We start from the raw sequence: 26,083 nt of genomic DNA, 5'->3' as shown, positions 1-26,083 counted from the left end.
AAATGGTTGATAAATTTATTTTGATATAGTGAGGTTTTTGAAGACACAAGCTAAGTTCAAATTCACTGAGGGAAAACAAAAGCCTAGGTAGAGCATACAGCCTTTGTTTTAAATGCAATTTATGTTAAGAGAAATAAATTCTAGCTTTTGGCTCATAGGTTACAATATAAAATCTTTTCTCACATTCAAATTGTGTGAGTTATTGCAACATTGGTGTCTTAGCCTATGTTCTTATACAAGCTTGGGTTTCACCCTACTCATGCAGAAGATCTATAAGCATTTCTGTTTTCTGTTTTGAATGCTTGCAGCTTCCTTAAATGGACCCTGGACAAGAGCCTATCATGTTCCTCAGCCCACTCCAGGCACTGTCAGTTTGGCAGTGAAAATCTAGACAAGTTCAGTTGTTTGTCAGTACTTTGTCAGTATCATTCTCACAGATTCCCCTGGAGAACTATCTGAGTTCTTCTACAGCTGAAATACGTATCTTTAACATAATTCCTCCAGATAAAGAAACAGCAAATAATCCTCCAGACCCTGCAAAGACACAGTTCCACAAGAAGGGGTTTGTTGTGCAGACACTGCCACTTTTGCAAGAACTAAACTGAAATCCTGAACTGTCTTAACACCATGCGTGATAAATGTATCCCCAAAAAATTAATGCAGCATGAGCCATCAGTCTAATTGTATTTCTCTTCTGTCATGCAAATCAGAAAGCTTTCTGCCTATTTTCGCTTTCTGATATAAAATTCTACATAGTTCAGTTTTCTGAAGCAAAATGGAAAATGAATGCCTATAAACAGCAAGAAGACTAAAGCCACAAAATAATGTTATCAACTTAATACTGGTTTTTTGTGGGTTTAAAAATATTTTTTCATGTTGATTCCATTAAACTGTGATAGCTCAAATTTTAAAGGAAACAGAGCATGATTTATCACAGGGAAAGGTTAAGTAAAGGAGTCTTTAAGATTAAATAAGAAGTTGCCTGTATGAGCCCTTTGATGCAGACTAATTTTTGGTTATTGTCTTGCAAGAGGTGATCAAAAAGATAAGATGAAACAAGTTAGCCTGTTAGAATTTTATGAAACAAAGGAATTCAATCAGTATCTTTCCAGTCCATCAGAGGTTAAATAGTTCTACTTTCTGTTAATATTTCACCAGTTCTGAAGGGCAGAAGCTAAATATACAAACATAAATCTGTAATTTTACAGACAACTAATGCTAGAGTTTATAGCGTTCGCAATCTTTGTCTTACAATGACTGTTAAGCAGGAGTTAAAGAGGAACATAAAGAATTTAGATTTTGATTAATTTTGTCTTGTACACGGATTGATAAGAATATGTTTTGTAGTAGTGACAGAGACTAAGAAAGAAGAGGTTTTGGCTATTTTATTGAGATAGCCAAAATATGTTAACTTAAGCCAGCAGGTTAATCGCATGTCAGAATTCAGCAGGGACACAGTATGACCGATAAGATAAATCAAATACTTGCCTGGTATTACATAGGAATAAATGTCAAAATACGTAAGAGACATTAAAATTTAAATGTACGCTCTGACTTTTCCCAGTGCTTCATTCGACAAAGTGCTTTTCATCTGAAGTCCACAGCCAACATGCTTTTCTTACAGATCAGTAATCCTTTAGCTCTTTAGTATTCACTCAGACACTTCCTAGGCTGAAGAAAGGAGGAGAGAGTCAACTTTTAGTAGTTTCATCATTAGCATTTAAAGCTGAAAATAACTGCTTCAGCTGAACCTACTTTCCTTTCCTGTTTTCAACCACTGATGTTTGCTTTAAACTATACCTCTTACCAGTTTATTCCCATGCAATTTTTCTCTTTATAATTATTTGTAGTGCTTGACCTTGGATAAATTTGAAGGTTATCTTGATGAAACTCAACTGACTCGTCAAGCTCTTTCTCTGCTGGAGGAAAACAAATTCTGGGCTGCTGTAGTTTTCCCAGACCTAGAACCTACAACCAGCAATCTCCCACCACATGTGACATACAAGATCCGAATGGACATAGATGCAGTGGAGAAAACAAACAAAATCAAAGACAGGTACTTACCTGATAGTTACTTCTCAGTTTTTGCCTGCCATAATATGAGTATGAGAGACATAAGGATGTTAGAACCTGCATTGGATACGTATGTGAAATCCAACTGTATTTGCTAATAGCTGCTCTGTAGGGCAGTGCAGAATCCATCTCCAGTTACCAGGTTCTAACATGAATGGTATCACTCTTATGACAAGCCAAGCAGTGAGTAGGTGCAGGAATACATGGCAAATGGGTTACTGTGCTCAGAATCTGTTCAGTAACCTGTTGAAGTTTTCAGTTGGCCCCACCATTGGGAAAGACAGACAAGGAAGTCCTACATGGATTGTGACTCAACTCTCCTCCGCCTGGACAGAAGAACTTCTCTGCTGTTCCTCCTCAAGTTTCCACCAAATAGATTCACTTAAAGGGATAGCAGAAATAATTTCTCAGGATTGTCTACAGCGGAATATAATGGTGCCTGGTGATTGCCATCCAGCTGTTCCCATTCAATCTCCAAGAATACCATATTCCAAATACTGTTATTTCTATTCTAGAACAGTTATTCTGCTACATTACTAATTTATGTACATTTTTGGCTGAAACTGCTATTCCAAGTCAGTGTAGGGAAAATGAAAGGAAAAAAAAGAGCCTTCCAATTTCTTAAGCAATGCAGTCTGACAGACCAACGTCTGGAATAGATAACTCCAGGCAGTGCCCCTACAATTTCAGTTGCTAAGATTATCGAATTTATTCATTCATTTCTTCATTCATTTTCCCCACAACCCTTCTCTAAAGTCACTGTTTACCCAAATGATTTCCATGTGAATTTTCTTTTGAGGTACTGGGATCCAGGTCCAAGAGCTGATCCTGTGGATGATTTACGGTATATCTGGGGAGGCTTTGCATATCTCCAAGACATGATTGAACATGGGATTATAAAGACCCAGACCAGCACTGAAGTGCCATTGGGAATTTATCTGCAGCAAATGCCATATCCATGTTTTGTGGATGATGTGTGAGTAAAAGCAGTTTGTCTTAATTCTGTTGAATACTTGGATTGCTGGATGGTTTAAGATTCTCAAGCACCAGAATTAACCCTAAGTTATAAATGTCTTAAGGTATAAACGCAAGAATAATAACTGAGACATAACTGAATAAATTCAGTTTTTTCCTCACCCAATCATAACCCAGACTCCAGAAGCCACCTTTGCCAAGATTCTGCCCCTAATCCCAATCCTGCCCATTGTTGCATCCTGTCCAGGCCTAAAATGGATACAAAACATTAGCCCCTTAAAAGCAGCAGTTTTCTTCCAATTTTGCATATTGCACAAAATCCAAAAAACAATCTAGTACTTTCTCGCCTTACTTTTCCAGGCAATAATAATAACCTAGCCTAAACCTTCACACTGATTACAGCCAAGAATCCATTGTCAACAGGGCATCCCAGCTATAATGCTTTGGCCCCTAACAGTGTGAGCCCTAGAACTAACGCTGTGATTACACAGGACCCAGCAAGAATATGATCATTTAAAAAATTGTTATATAACTAAAACTAAGCCTTAGACTGTAGCATATGACCAGTGTTTGTTGCAAAACTGAACACAAGCATTGTCCTGTGTTATAACAAACACTGCCTCCCTTGGTTAACTGCAGAATCCATTGAAGTGCGTCAAGTTTCTTTTCCCTAATGACGTCTCTAAAACCCAGCTTTCTTTATATCCAAATATAAGGCTGTTCATAGCCTAGTACTGGTTACATGTGTCCACCAACAGGCAAAACTCAGTGTGCCCCAGGCTGTATCACAAAAGCATGGTTTTATTTCTGCAGACCGGATTGGTCTTTGCAAATTTTTGTTGAAATGTGAAGATTTTCCCTTTGTTTTGACACTGACGTAGTTATGATAGCGTGTGGCAAAAATGCAGTTCTATAGGGCTCAGATTTAGGAAGCTGGAGAATTTTTGCTCCTTCTAGTTTATAGCAACTGTAAGCTTTTGGCCTTTAAACAAACAACACTGGATTTCACAAAACTCATAACATGTAGGAGTGTTAATTAGGAGTATTAAACAGCTCACATAAGGATGAATAAGTACCCTGAGAGCCTGAATAATAAAACCATCCACATCAATCCTAACTAGGGAGAAGGAGATGTATTCCCTCATCTTCCTTACAAGATAACTCCCCTGGCACAGCAAGGGCAACAATGCCAGGGAGACATTTGTTGTGTTGATGTGTTCCCAGACTCAGCAAAATAAAGAGATAAACAGTGCAGCTGACAAACCATGTCCTGCACAGAACCTTGCTACTTAATAGCTACTGTAACTATAGCATGCTTATTAGAAAACTGCCTCTGGCTCGCCCCACCTTGGGTGCCAAGGACTGTGGTCAGTTGACCTTGACTGGACGCCAGGTGCCCACCCAGACTTTCTATCACTCCCTTCCTCAGCAAGATGGGGGAAGAAATTAAGATGGAAAATAACTTGTAGGTGAAGATAAGGCTCTTTACTAAAGCAAAACCAAAAAAATATCCCAAAGATTTATTCTCTACTTCCCATCAGCAAGCAATGTCCAGCTGCTTCCTGAGAAACAGGGATTCAGAATGCATACCAGTTGCTTTAGAAGACAAATGTTGTAAATATCAAATAGCCCCCACTATCTCTTCCTTTTTCTTAGCTTTTGTATCTGAGCAGTCATCATACAGAATATGGAATATCCCTTTGGTCAATTTGTGTCAGCTGTACTGGTTGTGTTCCCTCCCAAGATTTTGCCCATCCCCTTCCTAGTGGTGGAGTGGGAATGCTGGAGACAGCACTGATGCTGTGCCAGCACTGCTCAACAGTAGGCAAAACACTGCTGTGTTATCAACACCCTTCTAGCTACCCCTGCAAAGCCCAGTACTGTGAGGGCTGCTATGGGGAAAATTAACTCTGCCTCAGATAGATTCAATGCCCTGACTCATGGCTGAGTATGAATTTCAGCAGCCTTGCTGGCAACAAGTGATGCTTTTAATGGTTAATTTGTTTAATTATCTTGTCAGTGAATACTGGGAGCAGAAAGACAGTGACACTCCCAAATTGTTAACAGTAACATGTCTTAAAATATTCTTTGTGGATAGAAGTAAAAGCATTATGGAAATTCACTGTGAAGAGAGATGTATTTTCATGAAGCACCAAATAATTTGTAGCCTTCAATAACCCTCAGAACTTCTTTGTAAAATAGAAATAACATCTATCTCATGGGAATGCAGAAACCATTACTTTATTATTTAGGATGCTTGTGAGGTTCACCAGTGACATGCTATTGATGTTTAGACTGAGAATTTACGGTTCCATATTTAATTAATGTATTCTTCTCCACTCCTTTTCCTTTTATTTTTGCTTTTCATCTAATATCTCTCTGTTTTACCTAGATTTAATTTATTCCTTCTTACTTTGGTAGCTTCATGATCACCTTAAACCGCGCCTTTCCCATCTTCATGGTGCTAGCTTGGATATATTCAGTCTCCATGATTGTGAAGAGTATAGTGCTGGAGAAGGAAATGCGTCTGAAAGAGGCTATGAAGAACAGAGGTATAACCAATGGTGTGATTTGGTGCACTTGGTTCCTAGACAGCTTTCTCATGATGGCTGTGAGCACATTCCTCCTCACAGTGCTGATTATGGTAAGGATTGCTACCCTCAAACTCACTGTTGTGTTTGCACTGCTGATACCAGTTTGCTGTTGAGAAAGAATAGTAACCACTGATGTGAACAGTGGAGGCCAGTTCTGATCACAGCACGTAGCAGGCACATTCTTCTAAGCAGACCTCAAACAGCGTCAGCACTTGGCAGAGACAGAACAATAAACTCATTAGTAAAGATTTATTGTGAGATCCCTCATAGAAAATACATCAGGCTGATTACTCTGTATATCTTATTTTCCATAGGCAGATGCAAATCTCCCAATAAATAAAATTGTTGCTTTAAATCAAAGAGATAATGATTTGAAGAATTTTAATCTTGTAATTCACTATATGTGATAAATTTTTTATATCCAGTGCTTGCCTGCTTAGAAACTGTGCAACTATTTCAATGGAAAAAGAGACTGCAAGAACAGAACTTTCAGGAAAGCTTAATAAAACAGTCCACCTTTTGCTTCAGTGATCAGAATTACTGTAATTTTTATAACTTTTCAGGACAGTTCAGATGTCTCTGAGGACTACCTCTTATTTCCACTAATTGAGAACCAAGCTCTATATTTAGAGATTACTGCTATATTTTATCATATAAATGTGTAGCATTTTGATAAGGAAGGAAGCTCTAACATCTTTTCTGATGTGGGGAACTGGAATTGGTATAAATACATATTTAGGGTTCAATCTGCTCTGTTTTATCAGCATACCCTGATGAATTGTTGTAGTTCCTGGTGGTTCCATTACAGCTCGGGTGGATAGTAAAAGCTTACTTTATTTGCCACGCTGGTTTAATTAATAATCAGGAGGTAATTAATATCAGAGAGGAATGTGCTTGTACCTGTAATTCACTTTCTTTCCTGGATTTCACTATGCCAGCGTGAGGCACCTTTGTATATATATTCTTGAGAAACATTGCATCACTGTTGATAAAGAAATCATTCTCTGAGGCTCAGTGGCATGTTGCAACAATGCTGAGACCTATTTATAGCCTTAAAGACCTATTTGAGCATTATATAAATTGATCTAATAAATAGATCTCAACATTGGTTTTAAGGACTACATAGATAATTGGCAGCAGTCCCTGCTGTTCTTGAGAGGGAGCATTTAATCCACAAAAGCTCTAATGAAGAAAGGTCGATAAAAGTTCACCCAGGGAATCAGTTAATACACAAGGATGTCTCAGAAACTGCACTTGGATTCCTCAGCTGTGATAGCTTTCTGTTTGAATATCATCCAGGTCCAGAAGCTTTATAATTTTCCTGTGGTTTTATTGTGATTTTTTTTTTTAATGTGTTTTGTAACACTTCCTTACATTGTCTTTTCTGCACATCCAGCAAGCGGATTGATGGGATGGTGAGAAGAGATAAATGAAAGTTTATTGTAATATTTCAAATAGTTTTATTTTAAATGTATGAGTTTCCAAACAGGCAGATCTTGCTTGGAATCATTTACTTATTAAGATAGGGAGAGAATGTCTATTTTTGATCAGTTATGATCTTAAGTCAGTTTGTTTTACTAACCTGAAGTCACAATCCAAGAGCAGGGATAAAGCTAGATGAAGGATTTCTTATTGTAATTACCTCAGTTGTTGAAAATAATATCTGGAATAGTTAAAAATAATATTAGGTGAGAAAGACTGGCTTATTACTGATTACATGTTACACGTTGATAGCAATTTTGACCTTTTCTGCTAGCAGAAGGCAGCAATACTCATACATTTTTATGTTTTCCTTTTGCTTACAGCGTGGACAAGTGCTACATTATAGCAATCCACTTCTCTTCTTTCTCTTCCTGCTGACATTCACCACAGCCACCATAATGCAGTGTTTCTTGTTCAGCACCTTCTTCTCCAAAGCAAATCTGGCAGCTGCCTGCAGTGGAGTAATCTATTTCACCTTGTACCTGCCCCACATCGTCTGCTTTGTCTGGCAAGACCGTCTGACTTTTAATCTGAAGATCCTAGCAGTAAGCCTTTCACTGGTTCTGTGTCACCTCTACTCCCCTTCTCACAGCTCGTGTATGAATTACAAAGTATTGCTTCCCTCTTCCTTTCTGCTTTTTTGACTCAGAGAGGGAAACCTCTAAATCTCTCTTAAAGAATTGAGGATTGTAAGTGTATAAGCCTTTAGCAGGCCTAGTGCAAGAGACATCTTCGTAGCATTTAGAAAATTCAATAAAATTTATTTTATGTTTTGAATGCCTGGAAATTAGCATACTGTCTAAAATGTTTTGAATACTTCCTTATAAGTCAAGGCAAATCTAACTTCTGGTATGTTTAATAAATATGAAGGCAGCTCACAAAATGGGGACAGTTACCTTTCTCATGTGCTATAACCTCATTAACACTATATATCTAAGGATGAGAAGACCTCAGGTTCACATTCCTTCTTTACCTGAACATAGAGTTAGAAATTGAACCCAAGTGCCAAAACTCTGAGAAATATTTTTCATCTAACAAGTTGTAGACATTCTCCATGCAGTGCTTCCTTGTTGGTTCTCTTCCATTTTAGGGGAGATACCTAACAAGTTAGGGGAGCTGGAAACTTTTTGCTGTTTTTTTGAAATGGAACTGTGATCTTACAAAATTATTCAGACTGATTTTGTGTTGCTCAGTGAGTCAGGAAGGGGAGCGGGTGTTTCAGTCCAGTCTCCCCATTTTTATCAAGCATTCTAACATAGGCAAAGGAACTCTCTTCTCCTCTTGCACTAGGAAATCGAATGAAAAAGGAAAAAGAAAACAAAACACTTCAAAAGCTTTAACTAAGTGTAAATAAGGCTATGAATAAGCTATCTTAACAGATGTACTCTACAGATGTAGTATATACCCTTTTTAGTTCTGCCAATTATACAGTAAAGTACAAAACTTCATTCTGTTGTTAAGTCAGGAAATTATTAAGGTTGGCCTCTGACAGATTCTGATTTGGGAAGAAATCTTGAAACTAGCACACAGTCTAAGCATAAAAACTCTCTCTTCACCTTAAAGTGAAGGAGGAAGAAAAATCCATGTAAGAAAGGATTTTTGCTGGCCAGAAGCCATCTATTCCTATGCTTTTGTCTTACCTTTGTTGTTCAGAGGTTAGTTTCTGAACAAGAGCTATGATAAGCTGTGTATGTGTAGGGGGCATGAATTAAAAATTTAAATTTTTAAGGACAAAGAATGTCCTTTGAATGTCCTTAAGAATGTCCTTTGGTTTTGCTGAAAACCAAAGATTCTTTACTTAATGCGCTATGACAATGCCTTGCTGAGACTTGCTGTTGGGATCCCTCTTGTCCCCTCACTTTCCTAAGGTCTGGCATTACTGAACTGCATGTCCTGTGAAGCAGTACTGTAGCACTTCTTCCTCTGATTTTGCAATGCAACATTGAAGAGGATGTTTGGATACTCTACTGGTTTATTAGTTTGTTGTGTGAAAACCAGCTAGCAGACATGACAGGGGAAGCAGTTGTGGTTTTCCGTATCCTGATCATATGCTGTACTTCCTGTCATGTTACTCATAGTGGCTTCTGCCTCATACACTCAGGAAATATTTTCTTTCTCCTAGATAGTCAAAGGCGTACAAAACTTCTAGATACACCTATACTATTTTCTGAACAGACATTAATGAAGAAAACAAAAAAATCTGTGAAGGTTGCCTAGTAGTTAAAGAGAGTACAGCCAATGTTTAATTCAGTCTATTATGGCTAAATACTGCTTAGAATTGCAGAGAATTAAACATCATAGCCCAATATAAAAGTGAAAGTACTTTACCCATGTCATTTGCTAGGCAAGTTTTATAGTCCAGTCCCTAAAAGTCAGGGGGGAAGGGGTATTGTTTGTTTTGGTTTTGTTTTGTTGTTGTGGTGGTGGCTTTTTGTTTTTTTATTTGTTTGGGGTTTTTTTTACAAAATGTCCCCCTGTGTGAGTTGAATGTAATTTTTCCTTTATTCCAGAGCTTGCTTTCTCAAGTAGCTTTTGGGTTCGGTACAGAATACTTGTCACGCTATGAAGAACAAGGTCTTGGCCTACAGTGGGGTAACATCAGAACCAGTCCCTTGGAAGGAGATGAATATAGTTTTCTTTTTTCCATTAACATGATGCTTTTTGATGCTTTTCTCTATGGAATACTTTCTTGGTACCTCGATAATGTTTTTCCAGGTATGTCAGTTTCTTATTCATATGCAGTAGTGGTAGTTGCTGTAAACATTTTTAGTCTAATCAGTCTCTGTGTATTTCACTGGCAGAAACAGAGTGTTTGACACTGTAGACTATGAATGTTATACAGTTTAACACTAGTGGTTTATTAAGGGCTTCCACTTTTCTCTCTTTCTTTTTTCTCTCTCCTGTTTTTTCCTGAAAATAATGAAAAAGGAAGGAAGAGTAAAAAGGAAGACGTGAATTCTAGTCCTGTTTTATGATTTAAATAGAAAATAAATCCACAAAAACATCATCTGTTAAAATCCAATTTGTGTACATACTTTTCTTTTGAGAAGTTTCAAACATTTCTAATGAGATTTCCATTAATTTTTAAAAATATAGATTTAACAGTTTTAATTCACATATAAACTTTGGCCACATTAGGTAAACTGTTGCTTAAAGGATGGTACTACTTCTTAAGATACATACTGTGTCCTAGGCATTTCTGGAAGTTCCTATTTTATTTCTAAATGGGAATCATGATTCTAGTACGAGTTCACAAAAGGATTTTCTTTTTTATCGATGAATTACAAAATTCTGGAACTTTCTGGGTGAAAAAATGTGTTGTCCTTCTAGCTTAAATGGTTGTCTTGGTTCATATTGAATACCGTTACAATATAATAAATGCAAACTCTTACGCTATACAAGCAAGTGAGCTCTCTTTTCATTAATTTATTACTCCTGCATGTGAACTGCAGTTCCAGAATGTGTTCTTGGCAGATGGCTTCTTTTTGTCTTTTTCTTTTCTGCTACTCTGTTTGTTTAAAGAAGAGTGGACAATGAACTATTTCCATGAACACAGAAGGAATTAAACAGGAGTTTCTTCACTCATAGATGAAAATTTCTTTTTTTCTGTCAGCACTTTACACAAAAGTAACACCTTTCAGGGCTTCTAGTTAGTAGCTTCACTTGCTTCCAGTATTTGCTCTGAGTATCTTGTTGTCTTTCTGGTCCTCTGTGTAGAATTTGTCATAGTGTTTCTCTGTCACACACATGCAGCCCGGCCAAATCAAGGCTGTATTCTTTGAGGTTACTACAGGAGCTCCCTGGATAATGCTTGGAACACTGTGGTTCTAGTCCTGATCAAGTTTGCTCTGAAGCCAACCACCTATTGGCTCAATAGTCCTTTGGCTATTTGAGCATTCTGCTCCATAACAAATTTCACTTGGGTTTTGCATTTATCCTGAATGAAAAGCTGCTGTTTTAGCTACTAGTTTCAGAGGGGAGTAATTCAACCCATAACAAGGCAAACTGTCCTGTGAATGCAGACAGAGCATTTCTGTGCATTAATATGAGTACAACTGGTTGGCTGAAACACAGGTAGTTTCTGTTAATTCAGAAATAAGCAGACACTTTCATAAACAGTGGTTTTCAATTAGGAAAACTGACTATCTTTCAGTATCACAGATTCCCCTTGCTTATTTTGAAAAAATAGCACAAGGCTAATAGCATCTGGGTTCACAAAGATGCCAGTTTTAGACACAGAAACTCAAATTCCTGCATTCTATAAATCAATATGATCCAGGAAAGCAGTGTTGACTTGCAGTAACTCTGATGTGGCCTGACAAGAACTGGTAATGTTATTGTGCTGTCTCTTATTGAAACTGAATTCACCTGTAACTAAAAAAAGCCCATTTTTGCTTAAGAAGAGGATTACACTGTTGTCACTTTTCCTGAAAGGCTCTATGCTGAAATAACAGTCAGAGTATCTTTCTCATTACCAATTGTGAATTCAGCCCCAGGATAATAAGCGTAATTTAAAAAGCTTTTCAGTCATGTCAAATCTCAAGTGTTAAGTGGGCATTAAAAGAAGGTCCTTGAGTGAGGCTAGCATCCCATCTTAAGCAGTGAGCTGCTGCCTGGTTGGTAAGGATTCCGGGAATAGCTTCATTCTGTAATTAAACCACATTCCACTTACAATAAGGTAAGGCAAGTCACATCACGTTTTCTGAATATTTTACTGCTGTCCAAAAGAAAAAAAAAATCTGTAAATAAAATCTGTTCTGTCAGGTACTTGGTGTGCATAGTTTGACCTTCTGATATGCAACACTAGGACTGCAAGTGTTTACAATTATACTCTGACTTTGCTTAGATGAATTTGTGCCTCCTGCAGAATGGGGTTAGGAAGTGCACTTTATCTACTTATTTTTGTTTTAGGAGACTATGGGTTACCACAGCCTTGGTATTTCCCTGTGCTTGAATCTTATTGGCTTGGCTCTAGAAGCCCAGAAGCTGAGAAAACAACAAATGCTGATGGTGAGTTCTTTTAAAACTTTGCTTTTTAGAAAAAACTTCACTGATCTGCTTAAAGGTGACTGCATAACATTTCAATTACCTGAGCTGCTGCAAAGGTGACAGACTGCCGTACACTGGGAACTTGGCAAGTGCCTTTGAACTTGGAGTGGCATGCTATCATTAGAGTCATTAGGGGTGAGTCACTCTTCCATCTGAGAACCTTTAAAGCCTGGCTTAAAAAGCAGCATCAAACCCTCACTCTGTAACCAACACCTTTTGAGTTCTTATTGCTCAGCACATTAATCTTACACTGAGGTTCCCTATCTGTCTAAACCTGGTTCTTTTCTGTCTAGTTGACACTAATTTAAGTCTGTTTACTTTCAGTTTCCAAGCAAGATCATAATCTATGCCACCCTTGTACCAACTTGAACAAGCTCAGTAAAGAGCCAGCAAGTTGATTAGGAGCTGGAGCATGTAACATACAAGATGCTGAGAGAGCTGGGTCTGCTCAGCCTGAAGAGAGAAAGCTAAGCTCAGATGTGTCTATTTGGAAGGATGAGAGGCAATGGATATAAATTGGAAAACAGGAATTCTGATTCAATATAAGGAAAAAAATAATTTATTATGAAGGTTGTTAGAACACTGGAACAGGTTGCTCAGAAAGGTGGTGAAATACCAATCTTTGGAGATAATTGCTGTGATCTGAATTGGCCATATTTTTTGAGGATTGATCTGGAAGTCTTTGGAAGTCACTTCTAATTTAAATTGTTCTATTATTATCTCAATTAGCCTGATTGTGCTGATCATTATTGCATTCTCTCATCTGCAAAACATTGCCTTGGGTTTGCCCTAGCAGGGACAGTTGGAAAGGTCATCTCTGATTAATTCCTTTGTAGGAGACTGTGATTCTTATGTATTTTAAGAACTAAGACTATTCAGTGACTCAGCTTACTTGAACAACTGTAGAACTTTTTGCAACTCCTGTCTTTTCTTAAAGGATAAAACAGAGCATTTTCTTAATTTATTGTAATTGGTTAAAGTATTGGGAGGGAAACTGGATAAGAAATGTCAGATAATGTAAAGTCAGGGCTGAAAATGAAGCTAAACTGATAAATTATCTTTGTCCTTTTAAAATTTACTTCTATTGGTGCACTCTTTTATCCCCCCTCTTTGCCATTTTAGATGACACAGTGAACTTGTTCATGTTGCTACTTGTGCACCAGGTAATTTTATACAGTTTTGTGGGCTAAAATTTCTTATACAAGAAAGTTATGGTGAAGTTTCAAAATTTCAAAAGAACAAAAATAAGTCCTAGACCATCTGATAAATTACAGTTTTGCTAATTTCACTCTAGACTGCCAGTTTGAATTTGTGTTACGTAAAGAGTCTGTTCAGGGGCTCCTGCTTCTTCCTGCTTCAAGTCTGACCCAATGTGACTGTTTGCCTTTGTGGTAGCAATATCTAAAACCGAATTAGAAAGCCAGAAATTCTTGTTTGGAAGTGAATACCACCTCATTCATTCTGGCCTGGTGCTCTTTATCTAAGTAGCAGTGTTGCAATTTGCTTTTCATTTAAAGTTTTAATTTTATTTTTAATTCATCTCGCTCCCTGTATGTCTGGGAAATGTTTGTCTGGCCTTTCTCTTCAGGTGGTGAGAACTTGGTCTAGAGTTTCATGGACATAATGTAAAACATGTACCTAACATTAGTCAGGATCTTACTGAGTCTATAATTGCAAAATTGGCAGTCATTTTACTTATATATCTGATCTTGACACCATGAAGCAGATTTTAAGCTAGATGGTTTTGGATGCTGTGTTCCTAACCTCAGTAAGACACTGATGGTTAATGCCCTTGGAAAGCTCAAGGCTTAGGACTACCTCTTTTTCCTCAAAATACCTCTAGAGGTAAGAGGATATTAAATTTTGGTTAATTAAATCTTGGTTACTTTTTGTTTATCTAGAAAAAAGTCCAGAGTCAGAAGGCTGTGTGGATCAGAAGACCATGGAAAGGGAAAAAAATGATGGCGGAACAAATAAATCTGAAGAACCTGAAAAAGCAGAAGAAAAGAATGACAGCCAGGGGAAGAAGGATGGTAAAAACAAACAATGTAAACACAAACGAGAAAAAGAACCCGGCGAGCAGGGGAAGCCTAAGACAGATGTCCAGGACAAAGATGAAATTAATAGTAAGGAGAGAGAGCAACCTGAGTACTTCTGAGATACTACAGTCTTTGTACTTCATTACAAACTAGACACAGGAATTATTGGAGCCAGTAGGAGCCCAGTAGGTGATAGCTTGTAACTTCCAGAGCTCAGCACAGGAGAGACATCAACTCTTATTTATTCTTCTACATTCTTTATCCTTTAGAATTTTTTAGCCACAGTACGTAGGATGGCTGCCTTCCAGAGGAACTCCTTAACTTGTTTTTTATTGTGCAAATGCACACTGTTTCTTTGGCAAGTTAGTTTTCATGCTGAGGGAAGCCTCAGAGACACATACACTGACTTTTTAAAATTAAACAGAGCCATGACTTCAATAAAAATACTTCACTGGGAGGAATGTTCTTCCCTCCTAGTCCCACTCCTCCTCTTTCTTTTTTTCTTTTTTTTTTTTCTATTTTTTCTTTTTTTTTTAGCCCATCTTTAGTGTGTCTTGCATCTATAGGAAAAGGCTGGTTTCAAAGGGATTTATCTGAAGTGCTCTGTGTGTCTGACTGCAGCCTTTTCTGATGCTGACATTAGCCACCACCTAAGAATTCCTGAATGACTTGTCTTGTTTTCAAGCCCCAATGTCCTCTTTTGTGATCAGCCAGAGGAGGTTTCTGTATGTGATGCTCAGAGGAATGCGTGTGGATTCCACAGCACAAGTAACTGCTACAGGCAGCTCTAAGCCCATTCTGACTCTCTTGAAAAGCTGGAGATAAAAGTGGGGTCATCAGAGCTCCTCACGTAGGCACTGAAAACATGCATTCAGGGTGAATGGAAACAGGACAGGACTTCAAAAGAAAAAAGACAGGCAGAGGTTAAAGGTTATTTCAGCCAATCTTCTTCTAGCACTGCCTTATCTTTTTGGTGCTTTACTCCTTAGTTCCCAGTTTCCAGCTGCTCCATGGAAAGCTGCACCTTCCTTCCACAAAGGAAGGGTTTTCTGCCTGTCACTGCACAAAAAAAGCCTCTCTTCCCTTTCAGCCACCCACACAGGAACTTGGAGGCACGTGGAGAAGCCAATAGCAGACCTAGTACAGTTCAATGACACTGAGGATATAGGAACAAAATGGAGAAATATGAATCACAAAAAAAGGGAGCTCAACCCTCCATCAGTGTCCTTCAGGTGATGCAAAGCAGATACTGGGGGAAATCATCAGAGAATTTGCCTCAGAACTTGTCAATGAGTCTTGCAGGCAAATATGAATTAAGCTCATGTTACATATAAAACCAAGTAAGGTGCCTCAATTGCCAGTATATGCATAACTATCGAGCCATGTGAACTTTGTGAATACAGAGATGTTTGTATTTATCCCAGTAAGGTAAATGGGAGCCCAGACACCTTTCACGAAGTAAAAGAAAATTTATTCATAAACATAATTTTATTTAAAATAAAGCTACCCATTCTATATTGATTATTTCAGCTGTTCTGTAGTACACACAGCTCTCTCATGTGCAACATATTTGGAACTTTTTCCTGAGTATTGTCAGTGACAATAATGACAGTCACACAAGCTGCTGATGGAGGTGGGGCGGGTTTGGCCCAGATCGCATTGGCTGCTCTCCACACAGGCCTGCTGGGTACTGAACAATTCAAGTAAACTGCAATTGCAAAATAAGCCTTCCTACAAAGCCTAAAGCATTCTATGTAAACAAAAGTGGACAGGGTCTTTAGTTTCAGTTTCTCAACTCCCATAATTCACATTGCCCAAGGGCTTAATTTACTTCAAAGGAAGTTTGTTTTGTCTGGAAGCTGGTGCAATAAAACATCCTGATGGTGCCATTTGCAATAATGCATTTTTAATCCTGAGAGAAGGCCATCTCATATAGTGCTCGTGTTAAGTACTATCTAAATCTTGACCTGGTCTCAGCAATGGAGCAAACTTCACCTACCAGGATTAAAGGCAAATGGGTTTTATTGTTGTGTTTTGTTTGTGTTTGGGGGAGGTTTTTTAAGCATCATGGTCAAAGAATGCACAGCTGGGCAGATTATTTGAATGGCAGATTTCAGCCCAGCTAGAAAGGCAACCTGCTGCTTGTTTAATGTAATCTCTCAGCCTATCTAAGTATTTCCAGAAAACAATTCCAAATAATCTTCCTGCTACACGTTGAGAACAGAAAGCATGTTCAGCTTCACCTGATCCAATGAGTTACCTCTCCACAAACCACCACAATTCTGGGCTCTGCTTCTCCTGTCATGGATATGAGGGTGAATCTAAATAAATTGCACTGCAATTAGCATTCTGGCCTCAGTTTTGTACTTGTGTGACTTGGAGAATCTGGCCCTGGAACATGATGCTGTATTGCACTGGGTATGTGCTATTGCTTCTGCACTTACTGATGTGTAGTCACATCATCAAAACTAGGATTAAAACAGGAGTTTTTATTCTCTTTTCATTCTTGATTTCTTGCCTTTCAAGTAAATACCTTCTTTGAGCCCGAGCCAACAGGACTGATTCCAGGAGTATGCATTCAGAACCTGGTGAAGATTTTTGCCAACAGTCCCAAACCAGCAGTGGACGGGATGAATATTACTTTTTATGAGGGTCAGATCACAGCCTTCCTTGGTCACAATGGAGCGGGAAAGACAACTACCATGTAAGTCTCTTATTTTAGAAGAAGCAAATCCAGGGCAATGCTCTTGTGCTGGACCAGTTTTCTCTTCTCATTCTTCCCTTGTCTCTCTACCACCCCTGCAGCTGTCTTGACACACATTAAGACTTTTTCCAGACAGGCAAATGCTGCCCCAAGGCATAAAGAAGATATCCTGGATTAGCTAAAGCCCTGTGAGGGAGGCAGTGCATGACACAAACAAGTGAAAGTCTAGAGAGAAGGAAGCAATCTCTCCCCCAGAATTCATTTTCCATGGCTAAACGACCATAGATGAAGAAAGAGAAGGATCTTCTGGCTAAAAGAGCTGAAAACTTGCAAGCCACTACATTTCACATGTTCTTGGTTTCTTTAACAGGCTCTAGGCCAGTCACAATTTTTGCTGTGTGCAAAGAAGTATAAAATATAATCCTTCTTTAAATAAAATGGTTACATGCATGCAAGGTCCAAGTCCAGATTAAAATGTTCCTTAAGTTCCAGAAACCTAGCATCCCAGGAAGCATGTTTAGTTTTCTTTATGTAGAACCTTCTTTGGCAAAATAGGATTAATTGCTGAACAAGACCTTTTATGAATCTGTGACAAGGTCATCAAATGTTGAAAGAACTGAATGTGTATCATTATGACTTTTCCCAGCAGAATATTTGAGGGTTTTTCAATTAAAACACTTTATTTCAAAGGCACTTTAAATAGCCTTTAATTTATTTAATTGTTTCACAAGAAATATGTTCAACACAAAATTAAAGCATCCTAATCTTCTGAAATCTTTTGTCAATTTGAGGGGGTTTATTCTTCCAATCAAACCAAAAAAATTTATTTCCGAACTTTTTAAAACTGAAAAATCCACTAATCACCTAAATCTAATTACAGATGCCACTCATTTGCAGCATAACATCTGGTCTTCTAGTTTATAGAAAATAAAGGTGTAGGGCACGAGTCAGCACAGCCAGAGACCTCAAGCCATTATTCTTATCTTCATCTTACTGAGCTTCATTTTAGACCCATTTATATGTAGGGGTGATATAACATGCTGAACTAAAACAGTGTCTTAATGGAAGCCAGAACCAGACAGGTGTATAAAAAAATTATGTTAGCAGATCCATGAGATTCTCTGTAGCAGATCAAGAGTACTTACATACATGCTTTCCACTGCAGTTGTTTCATCAAGGCCCATGGTATGAAGTCATCATGCTCCATCTAGTGGAATCATGCAAGGTAGCGCCCTAATCTAGCACAACGAGAGGGAGAATTTCCTCGTTTTGTTTTTCCCAGGTCGATACTGACAGGCCTCTTCCCACCCACGTCTGGAACTGTGCTGGTTGGCGGCCTGGACATCCAGACTCACATGGACTCCATTCGGCACAGATTGGGGATGTGCCCTCAGCACAACATCTTATTCAATCAGTAAGCATCACTCCATACTGGCTTTAAAAAGCATCCCAGCCTGCATGCATGAGAATCCCCAAAGCTTCTGTTGTTTCTTTTCCTGTGCTGGCAGTAGATGTATTTCAGAGGAACTTCTCCATCTCTTAACATCACATCCTGCAGTAGAAATGTCCTGCGTCATTTTACTGGGAACAAAACTTCCTTAGGAAAATGACAGTGCTCCTAGTGTTTTCTGTTGTAGTGTGGGTTAGAAGGAGTTAGCCTGGAGGTGCAGGCACTGTAATTTAGGACTCCTAAAGCAAAAAAAAGTCTGAGTTGACAGGGCAGTAGCAGGATATTTTTATGCCCATTTCTCACTACCACCCAACCACTTACTGCCTTCTCTGATGATTTCCAGCCTCATTTCCATTAGTTTGTGTTCATCTCAACAGCAGACTCTCTTCCATTTTATTCCAATAAATGGATGGTTTGATGCCTGCTATACTTGTTCCTTTAGTAGCAGGTTCTGCTTTGAAAAGGCAAAGAAAGAGACTATGGCCTCCAAGTGAAGTATGTTGATCCCAAAGAAGATCTTTTAGGGTAATGCAACCTCTCTTCCTTTAGCAAGATAAAGCTAGAGTGAATTTATTGCTGCTTGGGGAAAAAAAAGCTTATTCATTTAACCTGCCTTCTTGCCTTTCTGTCTGATTTCACAGCCTTACTGTAGCAGAGCACATCTTGTTTTATTCTCAACTGAAAGGAAGATCCAGAAATGAAGCTGAGCAGGAGCTGGAAACAATGCTGGAAGACATGGGTCTCACCCATAAAAGGAATGAAGAAGCTCAGAATTTGTCAGGTACTCACAGGAATTTTTTGTGTTTTCTCCCACTGCCTTTTCGTTATCTTTCGTAGAATCATGAAATGGTTTGGTTTGGAAGGCATGTTAAAGATTATGTAGTTCCAACCCCCTGTCATGGCCAGGAGCACCTTCCTCAAGACCAAGGTGCTCACAGCCCCATTCTACCTGGCCTTTGGGCAATTATTGTTTGAGTTACATGTTTGAGGCTGTATCCCGACACACCATTGTGCACTGCGGGGAGGCTTTATTTTCAAGGAGTAGATGGCACTGTACAAGCAGTAAAGCTGGCACAACCTGTCCCTAAAGCTTCTGTGTCTTACAAATGTACAACAAATTCAAATATACTTAAAGCTATTAGTTTTGAATAAATGTATATGAAGACCAACTAATATAAGAAAAAACCCAAAATTCAGTCTTCTATTCTTTCAAGGCAAATGAAATACTATACTATGATGCTGCCCCACTGTATGGATCAGTGCTCTGTAATACTCTATTATTTGGTGCGAGTAGTTTCTTCCATTCTAAAGGTACCAATTCACATAGTGTATTTCAACAACTCTCACTTCCAGTTTCAATAGCTGACTTGAATAAACAGCCAGGTGTTCTTATATACTTTGTCCTGATTGCAACTACAAAAGTTGCCTAGTTTCACAAAAGAAGATGAAAACCGCTTATCTTTCTGCTTTTCCTTCTGGTAAGAGGCAGAAAATGCAATGTGTAGATGTATATATTACAAAAAAAAAAGTTTGAACAACCTGTTTTGAACTTTAGAAGAAGAATTATTATTAATTTATCTTTGTAGATATATGCATCTGAGGACAGGTTTAATTTTATTTGTAGCAGTTTGTCCCCACACCAAAAAGCAATGTTAATTACATCCCTGACGCTTATCTGACTCATCTTACACTCTTGGATGTGTCTGTCCTCTGGTAGGTGGAATGCAAAGGAAACTGTCTGTTGCCATTGCTTTTCTGGGTGAAGCAAAAGTGGTAGTCTTGGATGAGCCCACTTCTGGAGTTGATCCATATTCCAGGCGATCTATCTGGGATCTTCTGCTGAAATACCGCCCTGGTAAGAGATTTGAGAGTAGAAACCATTTGATTTTTTGGTGGGATTTTTAAAACTTGTCATAGATGCAATATGTGCCTGCTGTGTAAATTGTCATGAGTAATGGGATATGGACACAAGCAAACAAGATTCTGTGAACAGATACCTATGGTTGTGGAAAACCTGGGACCTGGCTTTGGTGCAGAGAAATAATTGCCAAAAAGCTGAGCACAATTTTGAGTTCCAGAGAGAGTCCATGCCTTGACCATTTCCCTTTGTTCCTTCTAGGCAGAACTATTATCCTATCAACCCATCATATGGATGAGGCAGACATCCTTGGAGACAGAGTAGCCATCATATCGCAAGGCAAACTCTTCTGCTCAGGCTCTCCTGTATTCCTAAAGAGCTGTTTTGGCTCAGGCTTTTATCTCACCCTTGTTCGCAAAATGAGAAACACAAAAATGGGAAGGGCTACAGTAAGTATGCATCTCCCTCCCTGCACATGTAATCTGAATAACCCTTGCACTGCACCAAGGTAAAAAGCAATTAAGTGCTGCTTGAGAGTGTGTACAAAACTGCAGTTAATCATATGAATATATAATTATAAATATCCTATTAGCATTGTTTGTGTTGGAAGGGGCCTTAAAGATCATATAATTCCAACACCCATGCCATGGGCAGGGACAATTTCCACTAGACTAGGTGGCTCAGATCCCAGTATAGTTTGTTCACAATGCTCTGGATATGACATATTTTTCCCTGATTCAAGCTGTTCAAATACTGACAACCTTATCATCCTGTTTTGCGTGTATCTGAAGTGCTTTCCTCTTTTTATCTCTTTCTCATCTGTGCTAGTCATTTTGTAGCTGTGGATCTCAGTGCTCCTGCTCCTGCTCCAGCTGTGTGCACAGGGGTGAAGAAGGAGCTCCAGAGCTGGAACTGGATGGTAAGAAGCAGGGTGGTTCAGCATTCCAGCACATAGCTATGTCTCCTCTTATGCTGCAATCTTGTCTTACTGATCAATGCTTCCAAGGCCCACTTCTTTGGTCCTTGTGTCTAATATTTGTATTGTAATGTAACATGAATTTAATAAGGATTCTTTGTGGTTTTGCTTACCATTGACCCTTTTTTGTATATATATGGTCTCAGGTACAGATGATGTACTGGAAGTTTGTGTGCTTTACAAGTATAGTATAGAGTTTTGTGTAATTTGTCAATGAAAACTGAAACATATCTAGAGCAAAGGAAATGGACTTTCTCAGAAAAAAATTAATTTTGGCTTTTCTGTATAAAAGAAGAAATTAAGTAGATATTCCTGAAAATTTTGTTGTGTTTTGTTAACAAACCTGAAATAGTTTCCTGCTACAGTTCCAAAGCATAGTTAGCAACATAGCCCATTCTAGTGCAGAATTAACTGAGATATCTGTGAGTTATGTAATGGAGCACTCCCCTTTTATATAGTGCAAACAGCAGCTTTTGAAATCATGCTTAGTATGGTTAAATATTCATTCTGTGAACACTGTTTTGGCTTTTCACAGGAGATCTAAATGAGCTAGCAGAAGTAATTCACCATCATATCCCAGAAGCAAAATTAATTGAAAGCATTGGTCAGGAACTCATTTATCTTTTGCCCAATAAAAACTTTAAACAACGATCCTATGCCAGTCTCTTCAGAGAACTGGAGGAAACATTGGATGACCTGGGACTCAGCAGTTTTGGAGTTTCAGACACACCACTTGAAGAGGTAACAGACATTAAAATACCTGCTGACCTTTCCACAAGCATCCAAAATGTTTACTGAGACTGTTCCTTCTCTTAAACATGTAATTCCTAATTCTAATATATCCTTCAATATGTAGTCCCATAAACTGTGACACACTCAAAATCTTTGAGAAGGGTCTAGAGAAAGGATCCAAGCCTGACTTCATTGTTGCCTTGTGAACATGACCCATCAACCTGAAATATGTCCTTTTTTTGTATCTTTGTTCATTCATTTATTTTCTGAGGTATTTCATAAGAGACCTCTGATTGTGTAATAAGATGAAGTACTGAAAAGGTACCCAATTTTTTTTCTGTTGTATTGAAGGATAATGTATGGTGTTTTAAAGGTCAGGTTATTGTAACTATTCTTTTCCTAACCAGAAGATGTATTTCTCTTTGGCAGGTTTTTCTAAAGGTCACAGCAGAAGCTGACCCTGGAATGCAAAAAACAGGTATAGATCCACAAATCTGTATTTGATTAACTATTTTTGGGACTGCTTTTTATTCTGAACTCTCTGTGAAGAGAAGCCACAGAACTTTCAGTCTTTTATGTGTTCTTGACAAAATAAATTTGTTCAGCAAATATCTGGTTTTAGGCCCTGATGTGGTATCTGAGAAACAAGATTAAGTCAGCAGAAAAACTTGTATTTAGATTGAATGAGGTTCTTCCCTATGCAAATAAAAGTGGAGTGTCAAGCATCCAGATGTCAATGGTTTTAGTAGTTGCATAAAAAAGTACTTTGCTGACTATTAGTCCATAAACTACTTAGATGATTAAATTGTTCATCCTGCTGAGTAAGAGGAGAGTTAAACTATATGATGTCACTAAATACAACCACAGTGTAACAGTTGTAATTAAAACAATCTGGTGAGATGATATGTACAGTTGGTAAAATATGGATTTAATTAAAATGTTTGTGCTACCTCATGTATGGAAGATAAAGTGTCTTCTCTTCTGCTTCTCATCTTAACCTAGGAGATACTCAAGAAAATGGTTCTGCTCTTGGCAAAACTTCTGATGAGAACAAACCAGCTGAACAAACTGCACTGAAAACTAATGACACTTCTCGAATGCCAGTAGGCAGAACAGGAGATCAAAATGAGGGCAAAGGGTCCCAACAGTATAAAGGTTTTCAGCTTGTACGTCAGCAGATCAAAGCACTGCTCATCAAACGGTTCCACCATGCCTCCCGCAGCCACAAGGACTTCCTAGCACAGGTATTGACTGACTTGCTGTTCTTGATTCTTTCCCACAACATTCTCAATGCTGTCTTTCCAGCAACAATGGCTCTGTGGAAAGGAAGAGAGGTGCTGCAAATGGGTAACAGTGCAATTATGATTCCAACTCTTCCACCTCTGCTTTTATTTCTTTCTGCCTGGAGTCTATGAACTGCACCAAGTTCATGATTCTATCACTACTAGCCCAGTGTTTTATTTTTAACATAATACAGTTCTGTGACAACCAGAATTTTAAGCAAAAGCACTGGAAATTAAATTGTTGATGTTCAGGATCTAAACCAGATTGGATCTGTATGCTCCTGCTATCCTTCCTTTGTTTACATGTATTATGGGGTGTGTACAGTGTCACTCTACAATGTATATAATGTAACCTAATGTGAAGTTTTCGTGTTCCCTGCAGGTTGTTCTCCCTGCTAGTTTTGTGTTGCTGTCTCTAGTACTTACAGTCATTATTCCTCCATTTGGAGAATATCCCGCCTTAACATTACACCCTTGGATCTATGGGCAACAGTTTACTTTCTTCAGGTAACAGGAATCACTTAAAGTACATCTGTCATATATACACCTTTTCTCCCTAGCGTTAGCATCATGGGGCCCTGTCTCACTGGTTTGTTCTCACTCTATGTGATGTAAGGAAAGATTCACTTCACTGGAATCAGCAGATTTAAAATAGCTTGAAATTGGTGCACATGGAGAATACAGCTGCTAGTACATCTAACAAATAGTCTTACAAATATTTTTTTAACTTCAGTATTCTCCTCTTCCTACCTGAATTCATGACCTTGACACTTATAAAGTTACATATCCCGTCTAACAGGAGATCTAGGCTGCAGCAAATGAAAATGCAGAATATGTTGTTCATCTTCTGATTACTGACTGTGACAGTGCTGAGGGAATAGAAATTAGGATTCAAGCCTTTTTGGAGAATGTTGCTGTTGGACTTTGTCAGAAGTCAGCTTTAGTATTAGGAGATAAGAACCACAGCCTGTCAACCATCTCAGAACATTCTGGGTTTTTACATAAATAAATAAAACAACTGAATTATCAGCAATTGGAGGGAGGGAGTTGGTTCTGCCATATGGCTGTCCTCCTCCAGCTACTATGTGTATTACAGCACAATAGTTTGAAAAAATATTTTATAGAGAAAGTCCTATCTTACTCCCTTAGCAATGAACGTCCTGGCAATGAGCAGATGGTGTCCCTTACTCATGCCTTCTTGAATAAACCAGGATTTGGAATTCGCTGCATGAAGAATCAGCCTCTTTCGTAAGTTGCTAGCTAATTTCTCTTGAATGAGATCCTAGCAGGGTACTTCTAGTAGAACTTGAGTGGTGAAACAAGAATGAGTTGGCTTGACTCTTCACAAGAGCCAACGCTTTAGATGTGTTGTTGGCTATAATATTTAATATTGGGTCAAAAGTAACAAACAAACAGCAAGATAACACTGCCACTGGATTAAGAATGATTCACAGTGCTCAATTGCACTGACTGGAAACCAGGTCATGTAGCCTGGTATTGAGAGTTAAGCAACTTTCAAATTTGTGTCAGTAGGTCAGTGGCTTCAGGCCCACATCTTCTCAGCTTCCCTGGCACTTTCCTTGTGTGAGTCCCCTCAGGTTCCTCCTGTTCTCATTGGTGTGTTTGGAAGCAATAACTTCAGCAAATGCTCAGATTGTGAAGTAGCAATAGGACAATGTCTATAATTTGAAACTATTCTCACTGTGAAGTGAGGGTAACACTAGTAGAGCTCAACTTTTGTTGTCCTACCTGCTTACTGTGCCTGTGAGTCCTGCTTTGCAGCCATTTGTCACTGGCTTGCTATGATTTGGCATTTGTTCCCTTTCTCCTGACTCTTTTCCAGCCATAATATCCAGCAGCTTGATCCTTCTGATCATCCTCTCTTCTCCCATTCGTCTACCTGGTATAGCAGAAACAAAGAGGGAACTTTAAAAACAGAAAAGATACTGCATAAGAAAGTGATAATTTCTTCACAAAGATATGTCTACTGCAGATTTCATGAGCACTAATGGATCAAACACAGTCCCCTTGTTCCTTCAGTGTCCTATCTGCAAGCTGAAGGCAGTAAACTTGGCAGAGATGTGGGAGGACACTATTCCTGTGTACCAAGTACTCTGAAATGTTGTTCTTATTCAAAACTCACAGGATGAGGGCTGGGGCGGGGGGAATGCTTAGAGCATTGTGATTTTGTGAGTTCTCATGGACTGTTAGCTCTGCACAGCTTAAAGTTCTGTTCCTCTACACAGGAACTACCCATGCAATAACATGCCAACTGCCTGGAACACACCTGCTGTTCACCCTAACCTAAGCAGCCTCCTGCTGAGCCAACAGTGGAGCCCTGAGAATCCATCACCTTCCTGCAAGTGCAGCACTCGCAAGAGACTCACTATGCTGCCAGAATGCCCTGCAGGTGCAGGAGGCCTCCCACCACCACAGGTTGTGTTCTTGTGCCATAAATCTTTGTAGAAAAGTTTCATAGCAAGTGCTGGAAAAGGGGTTAGTGTCTTAAGTACCATGCCATGCTAATACACATGGAAGGAGTTGAGTACATTCTTTTTCAAGAGAGCAAGACTTGCTGGAATTTGGAACTCAGTTTCAGAGATACTGGAAAATCTTGCACATTTTAAAAAATTATGATTACTGTTTTCATCCAAATTGCAAACTTTTCATGCAGAAGAAAATCACAAAAAATTTAACAATTTGTCACTTTTTTTTTTTAAATGTATTTTCTTTTGTCTCAAAAGTGAAGGTGAAGGTTTTGTATTACTTTTTACCTAAAGTTGTTAAATCATAGGAAACTACGGGTTTTTTTACTTGACCCTCAGTTTGTTTGAAAAGTTTCCTTCTTTCATATTGAAGAAAAAGCCT

At 38.6% G+C, this 26,083-nt stretch overlaps 1 protein-coding gene across 2 annotated transcripts in view; it reads left to right on the top strand.

The window, feature by feature from the left end:
• Positions 1–26,083, top strand: part of ABCA4 (ATP binding cassette subfamily A member 4) — a 68,228-nt gene that overhangs the window by 24,178 nt on the left and 17,967 nt on the right. For both annotated transcript variants that reach the window (XM_085068103.1, XM_085068104.1), the window contains 19 exons: positions 1,851–2,056; positions 2,873–3,049; positions 5,470–5,692; positions 7,448–7,669; positions 9,635–9,839; positions 12,036–12,134; positions 14,075–14,299; positions 16,739–16,916; positions 18,199–18,330; positions 19,008–19,147; positions 20,084–20,221; positions 20,486–20,673; positions 21,053–21,143; positions 21,736–21,941; positions 22,362–22,410; positions 22,935–23,176; positions 23,598–23,722; positions 24,365–24,463; positions 25,462–25,651. In XM_085068103.1, coding sequence (XP_084924229.1) covers positions 1,851–2,056; positions 2,873–3,049; positions 5,470–5,692; positions 7,448–7,669; positions 9,635–9,839; positions 12,036–12,134; positions 14,075–14,299; positions 16,739–16,916; positions 18,199–18,330; positions 19,008–19,147; positions 20,084–20,221; positions 20,486–20,673; positions 21,053–21,143; positions 21,736–21,941; positions 22,362–22,410; positions 22,935–23,176; positions 23,598–23,722; positions 24,365–24,463; positions 25,462–25,651 — 3,135 coding nt within the window. The remainder of the gene's footprint in view (positions 1–1,850; positions 2,057–2,872; positions 3,050–5,469; positions 5,693–7,447; positions 7,670–9,634; positions 9,840–12,035; positions 12,135–14,074; positions 14,300–16,738; positions 16,917–18,198; positions 18,331–19,007; positions 19,148–20,083; positions 20,222–20,485; positions 20,674–21,052; positions 21,144–21,735; positions 21,942–22,361; positions 22,411–22,934; positions 23,177–23,597; positions 23,723–24,364; positions 24,464–25,461; positions 25,652–26,083) is intronic.

This window comes from Lichenostomus cassidix, chromosome 8 (assembly GCF_008360975.1).
Source record: "Lichenostomus cassidix isolate B80296 chromosome 8, HeHo_3.0, whole genome shotgun sequence".
In the NCBI taxonomy this organism is placed as follows: Eukaryota; Metazoa; Chordata; class Aves; order Passeriformes; family Meliphagidae; genus Lichenostomus; species Lichenostomus cassidix.
This window is presented reverse-complemented; position numbering and strand designations above follow the sequence as displayed.